The sequence below is a fragment of the Lycium ferocissimum genome, unplaced genomic scaffold (genome assembly GCF_029784015.1).
Source record: "Lycium ferocissimum isolate CSIRO_LF1 unplaced genomic scaffold, AGI_CSIRO_Lferr_CH_V1 ctg8447, whole genome shotgun sequence".
Classification (NCBI taxonomy): Eukaryota; Viridiplantae; Streptophyta; class Magnoliopsida; order Solanales; family Solanaceae; genus Lycium; species Lycium ferocissimum.
In genome coordinates, this window is record NW_026727255.1 from 13,570 (window position 1) to 21,184 (window position 7,615).

The 7,615-nt window shown below is 32.9% G+C and overlaps 1 protein-coding gene across 1 annotated transcript; it reads right to left on the bottom strand.

Annotated features, from left to right (window-relative positions):
- Nucleotides 1–4,708: 4,708 nt before the first annotated feature.
- LOC132045883 (uncharacterized) lies at nucleotides 4,709–6,879 on the bottom strand. The gene is made up of 2 exons (XM_059436457.1): nucleotides 6,790–6,879; nucleotides 4,709–5,695 (listed from the first exon to the last, which is right to left on the bottom strand). Exons 1-2 carry the CDS (start codon nucleotides 6,877–6,879, stop codon nucleotides 4,709–4,711), a joined length of 1,077 nt encoding a protein of 358 aa, XP_059292440.1.
- Between the last annotated feature and the right edge of the window lie 736 nt (nucleotides 6,880–7,615).

Consider the following 7,615-nt stretch of genomic DNA (forward strand, 5'->3'; position numbering starts at 1 on the left):
TTGTCTTCCTTTTTTTCTCTCTCACTCTCCAAAGTTATGTCCACACATACACATATATATATATATAGTTCAAGAGTCATGTGAGGGGCACATGCCCCTCTCTAGAATTTTCCTTTCTTTTTCCTTTCTTTCTTTTTTTTTTCTAGAGTTTTCTTCATTTTTCCAAAAGATGACTTAATTCTTTTTTTTTTTGTCATCCAATTTCCACACCTTTTCCTCACATGGCCAATATGGCCCCTTTTGAATTTTTCTTGTGAAATGACCATTTTGCCCCTAGCCTTTTTACAAAATTTACCATAATGCCATTTGCAAATTTCCCTTTTTGCCTCGCCTCTCAATATTTCCACACCAATAATATTTTCCAACGACTTACGCATTACAACGGAACCGAAAAATGACCTTGCACTAAACTTTCCGCCATTGTCTCGAAATATCCAAAAGTGCAAAATGCGAGGTGTAACAGGGGGGGGGGGGGGTTGGCATAAAAAACAAAAAAAAAAAAGTCTATTTTTAAAAGAAAATTGATATTTTTGAAAAGGTGTTGGGGTGTTGGGGTTGGGGGCGGGTGGTGGGGTGGTAGAGGGGTAGTGGGTGGGGGTGGTGTGCATGGGGTGGCCGAGGTTTGGTCGGGCAGTGGTGGTTGGTGGAATGTCACTAGTGGACTTGTTTTCCCTAGTTTCATTAGAGAAGTCATTTTCCTCAATTTTAAGGAACTTGTTTTCTAAAGAAAATATTTCCAACGAATATGAGAAAATTGAAAAACATTTCCCCGAAAATGTTTTCCTCCATACCGAACACATCCTAAATTGTTGTTTTTGGTGTACATCCTTTAAGTTTTTACATATGGAAATATATATTAGAACTAAAAATAATCTAATATTAGGAGTTATTAGTTAACGGAAGAGCATTTATATCTTTGTGATTAGTGGTGCGAAATGTAATTAACATTTTAAATTTAAGAATTCAAAAATTAATGAAATTTAATCAACAACTTTATTATAATTTTAATTTTTTTTAATGGTGTAGCAAGACGTTAACAAAACACCAAAGAGCCGGCTCGCTTGGCTCTCGGCTCAACTTGAGCTCGGATATACTTTCGCAAAGCTTAGTTGAGCTCGGCTCGGTATTGCAAGAAACTCGATTGAGAAAGGTTCTAGCCAAGAAGTTCACTGAGCTTCCATGTCAAAGCGACCAGATGCAGGCAACCTATTTTTTCTTTCTAAAAATGCTTATAAGCATTTTATTTGTTGCGAAGGTTAATTTTCGGCACTTTATAAGAGCCAAAGACTTTTTGGAATTTATTTATAGAATTAACCACTAGGCTCCATTCTTAGAGGTATCTTTTGAAAAAATATTATTATGTATCGTAAAAGTTTATATATATATATATATATATATATATATATATATATATATATATATATAAAGATACTAAAAGTGAGAACGTCTTAAGTCTAAATTTGAAAGACGGAAATATCCCTAAAATATTGATGGACATCTCCTTTAAAAAAATAATGTTAATAATATATAAAAACTTAAATACATTTATAATAACTAAAAAATGCTCTGTCATATTATTAATGCCGAGAGCTCTTAAGTCTAAATTTGAAAGACGGAAATATCCCTAAAATATTGATGGACATCTCCCCTTTAAAAAAATAATGAAATAATTAATGTTAATAATATATAAAAACTTAAATACATTTATAATAACTAAAAAATGCTCTGTCATATTATTAATGCCAAGAGCCGTTTTCTTTTTGCTCTCTTTATTTATTTGTATTTATACTTATTTGGTCAAGGCTTCAAACTTCTAAACCTTTCCAAATTCTCTTCATCAATATTCATTGATCTCCTAGCTACTATTTTCATAGATAATATATGAAAGTATTTGTTTCCCTGTATATCTCCTTTTTCATACGGAGTATATTTTTTTAGTTAAATACCACTAAGCAAGTTTAGTATGTAATTTATTATATTAATCAAGTAATAAAAAGAAGTGTTTCAAGCAACACATAACGAAAAGAAAAAAAGGGGGAAAGGGCATCAGGTCATAAGACCAAAACCCTAAAATCTTGCTCAACAATTGAATATCTAGTGCTGGGTTTGAGCACTTCTCCACTTCCTAAGTTTTTGGGTTAATCAGAAGCACTACTTCCTTCAAACTCGTTGTCCTTCTAATTCCCACCAAAGAGAATTACAGAAAGCTGAAAAATAGAAAAAGAAACCGTTTTTTGGCGCTTACATTTTTTCACAATTTTGGCTCCAAAAGAATTTCAGGATAACCACCATATATATGAGAAAATAAACGAAGAAGTTACATTGGAAAGTGAAGCAGAATTTCTGCACCTGAGCAAGAAGAACAGGTATGTATCATTCCTCCTTCTTTATCTTTAAACAAGATTAAATAGATAGTTATTTGTGACAATCATATCTTGAATGATTTGTCCATTGATTATTTGTTGAATATCCATTGATCTTGCTTTATCTTTGTCTCATTTAATCAATATAGAAGCTCGAGAAAATCAATTACTATAAGTTTTTGAAACAAAAAGACTCTAATTTACTGTGTAGACTACAGTTTCGCGTGGTGTGTATATTTACAGTTGGTGTGGCGCACATAACTAGTGAAGCATGACATTATTCAAGGCATCTATTGAAATAATTTCTCCTCTGTTTTGTTCATATTGGCGTTTTCCGCTCGGGTTTTGAGTGAAGGATTGATTGTGAAAACATGGTGTTAAAGCATGTGTTTGAGTCAAATAATTAGAATTCGGATGGGGTAATGGCACATTGAATCCGGATGAATTGAACCGATATCTTTGAGATGAATATTCTGTAGGTTAACTAAATATTGTGTTGAAACCAATGGGTATTTCTCGCACAAGGCTCGATATTTATCGTACCATTGCAACCTCTTGTTAACACCGTAGCTTATATAAGTCTATGGAAAAGTTTCTGTGCCTTCAAATTTGGAAATTTCTAGCATAAATATATATCTTTGGTATGTTATACTGATTCTTCAGTATGCTAGTGATGCTTCAAAAGTTCAATTAATAATACGACAAGAAGGCAGTGAACTCTTCTTAATAACAATCGTAGACGTCGAAGGTTGGGATTAAATTCACCAGAGAAAAATGAACCCAAAAGTTGAGCTAGATCATATGGGTCTCCGGGATGTAATACTAGCAAGGTCATCAGTTTTGACACAACATTAGATCAAAAGTATCTCGTGATAAATGTTTTCTCATTTGTCCACTCAATCCAAATCTTCCAAAGGCCTATTGTTCGCGTTTGCTCTTGCATGAATATCGCCACACCAGTCGTCCAAATCCAAACATATACCTCCTATACAATCAGTACTCATCAAAAACCGGAATAAACAGTAGTACTCCTCATAAATCTAGCTAGACATTTGAAACATAAAAAAAGTTACTCGCTATTAGGAGAAGATATTAGAATTATAGTATTGTAGTATGATATTGTTCCAAATAGATAAATCCTTTTGATGATGAACTCTATTTATCTTTGGATTTGAGATTTGAATGCTTCAACTTCTACACTTTAAATCTAATCTTAATTTTCTTTTCTCTCTTTTCCGCAGGTATTAAATGTGGGAATTGAATCAAGACTGATTGCAAGCTAAGTGTCACCACATTATTAGTATTTTAGAAGAAACCTGCACTATCTGTCTTAGTTTAGGAGTAATATTTCGTATATTTCAGTTGGATTGGTACTTTGGAAGAAACTGCATTGTCTCGTCTTAGTTTAGGAGTAATATTTAGTATATTTCAGTTGGATTTTCTTGTTGTTAGACATATTTTACTTTTTTATTTAGGAGTTTGTAATGAGATATGATCTCGGTACAATTTTAGTTGTTCTTAATTGTATGATCATGGGTGAATTGTATTATTATCTAGCATGTTTTGTTATTTTATTTTCAATTTATGCAATTCTAATTTTAAAAATTAATAACTACAAAATAATTAAACGTCATCGAATGTCTATAATTAGTGACAAATATTTTGTCATTAAAGGATTAATTTTTGGCGACGACTAAACTAAATTTTTCTAGACAAATATATTTTCGTCACGAAACAAATTAGTTCGTCATAAGTTGATTACATTTAGCGACAAAAATATATTTGTCTTAGTATCCTCCTCCTTATTGGGTACGAATTAATGCTTTATGTTATGACAATTGTAATTGTCACTAATCATGACAATTTATAGTGACAATTTTTTTTTGTCAAAGAAAAGCAATACTATTAGTGACGAGATGATAGATTTAACTACAAAATTGTAAGCTTTGTTTATAACAACAAATTTGTCACTAATCTCTATACATTTAGGGACGAAACATTTTTTCGTATATAAAAGGTAGTCTTTAGTGACGAAATTATATTATTTCAGCTACAAAATACATATAGCTTTTGAGACAATTGGTATCGTCACTGAACAAACTAAATAGTTAGTGACAAGATAGTTTCGTGGGTATTAATAGTCTCTTTAGTGACAAAAACACACTATCAACTACGAAAATCTATCCTTTTTATGACAAATATGCTCGTCACAAATACTATGCATTTGGGGACGAAAGGAAGATTTCGTAGTTAATAAACTTTATTTAGTGACGAAACATTAAGTTGTCTTTGTATACTTTTAGCGACCCGCTTTTAGGGATGAATGATTGACGAAATTTTTTTCGTCACACAAGATTTTTGGTGACGAAATATGACTTATAAGTGACGAAATTATTTGTCCCTGATAATCGAATTTGTTGTAGTGGTTCTTGATGCAAGCCTCTACCTGTTGTAAGTTCACCCATATCTAATGCCTCTTGAATTCTTTCTTTTTGAGATTCTCGAAATTCATCCATACCCCTAAAAGAAGCCCCCAACACATTCAAAACGTTTGAAACTAATAATACAAGTTCCCCCACTTGAATACATTTTTTAGAAACCGCAACAAGAGTTAGTTGAAGTTGATGAGCAAAACAATGAATAGAATGTGCTGAGAAACTTTCTTGCCTTATCAACTTTTTAAGGCCTTTTATCTCACCTTGCATATTGCTTACCCCATCGTAACATTGCCCCCGCACATAAGATAGACTCAGTGAATTTTGAGAAAGTAAATTGACAATTGCACTCTTTAGAGATAAAGCACTAGTATCTTGAACATGTACAATATCAATCAATCGTTCCATCACAAATCCCTTTCGATCAACATATCGTAAAACAACAGCCATTTTCTCCTTACGTGACACATCAAAAGATTCATCAACTAATAAGGCAAAGTAGTCACCATTTAATTCCTCAATGATAGCTTTGATGGTCTCTATCTTACATGCAGTCACAATATCTTTTTGAATCATTGGAGAGGTCATTCGGTCATTCTGAGGAGCATGTTCCAATACATAATCATGAATTTTATCACAGTGTTTCGCATACCATGAGAGAATTTCAAGAAAATTACCCCTATTAAGTGATGATTTAGACTCATCATGACCCCGAAATGCAAATCCTTGATTCACAAGAAGTCTTACTACATCAATTGAAGCAGTTAAGCGAAGCCAGTACTCATGCTTAAATTGATCAGATTGCCCCCTCCCAAATGCAGATATAATAGACACCCGTTGACTTAGATCTTCACATCTTTTTTTTGCAAGGTTATGAATGCTATTTGGCTTACCAACCTAGTATCCACAAACTTTTCTTTTTATTCCAACTCTTAAACCCAATGGTCGAAAATACATCACCTCCACCTTGATGAATGTTACTATCTTTAAATAAATAACAATACAAACAATATCTTGCATCGTTACTTACGCTATATTTGCAACCAATCGGGATATTCCCGAAACCATTTAGGATTAAAACGGCGCATATCTCCATAAAAATCATTGGAGGAAAGATATGATTCTCGGGTTGACAAGGACCTTGTCGAATGTATGCTCTCCTAATTACATCACGATCGTTTGGATGATAGTCCGGATTTGAGTTCTTTTCGCCGGATCGTACTCTAAAGAATCTAAATCAATTTCTTGTCTTTGAGACGAATGCAATGGTACTTCCGATTAATTGGCATTCTCTAAATCAGTTTCTTGTCTTTGAGAAGAATGCAATGGTACTTCCGATTGATTGACATTTTCTTCCCGATTAGGTTGATTATGAGAGGCCAAATTTGATTTTGGTACTTTGGAAAAATAATTCTTCGTTTTTTGAGGCGAATTATAGAATAAAAATTAGTTAGAAGTAGAAAAGTAGCAATATAGCAATAATGAAAACCCACACCCTTCAGGCTTCATCACTCAAAAGGTAATATCAAATAGCACCACAATACTTTCAGAGAAATAAACCAAACCAAATAGGATATTGCACAAGATTGAATAAAACCACAATGCCGATTAACACATATGGCACAAAGCAAATGCGTTCAAATCAAAATAAACTGACCACAAAACTAGTCAATGCTGGGCCTATAAATTTGGATGGCAATTGGCAAGAAAATCCAAATCTAAACCAAACAAGAGTAAGAAACTAAGATTGAATGAATGTTTTTTTTTTTTTTTTTTTTTTTTTTGGGTCTCAGATTAAACAAAAGAGAAACGGAAATCCACTTTGTAGTACACTAGTACAGCACATTAAATTAAGCTTTTTTAACCCATTACAACATCACTCACCATGGAAATTAATTAGTGCAAAACAAAAATAACGTCAAAAAGAAAAGGAAAATTTGAAGAGGAGAAAGAAAAAGACAACAAGAAATAAAGGGTGAAGACTAACTTACCATTGCCATGACGACGATGAGCAATTGACGGAAGAGAGGTAAGCACGAGTAGAAATTGGGGATTTGTTTAATCCCTAATTCAATCCACATTTCTTTTCTAGAATTAGGGATTTGTTTAATCCCTTACTGACTCTTAGTAGTCGCGTTTTTTATTTTAAAAATATAGTCTACGTCGTCGTTTCAGCTCAGTTTTTTTTTTTTTTTTTAAGAAAGGCCAATAAAGTCAAAAAAATAAGCATGTCACGATCCAACATGCAACCTTGTTAGCACTTTGACACCCCTTAACCACTCGGCTAAGCCCTCAACTTATTACAAGAGGTGTCAATAGTAGTACATATATGTCTAAAACTAGAATTTCACATACCTATACAAAATAATTTTTAAGTCCAACACCCCTCGGGACTAATCCCTGGCGAGGCTATGAATTGGAATAGAAGAAGACTATAAGGTATGGTTAAAATCCTGTGCTTTGCCTTTTTTTCCCTTTAAGGTTGATGACCAAAAAATCACTCGTAATATGCGTTGCTGCCTTTGAGATTCGTAGATTTACTTTTATATTCAAAATGTGTTTTTTTTTTTTTTTTTTTTTTTTTTTTTTTTTTGTTTTGTTCTAACGTAGTGCAAACTGGTGGATATAGGCTACATCAATTGTAACTCTCAAGTGATTATATCACTATCTTTCAACCTTGATTAGGTTTTTCCAGGGTCAGAATTGACACCCCTATTTTGAGTAGCAAACTGAAAAATAAAATAATGAACCCTAAATTTCTAAACCAACTACTATGAAATAGGAAACGGAAGAACGTCTCAAATAACTTAGAAACAA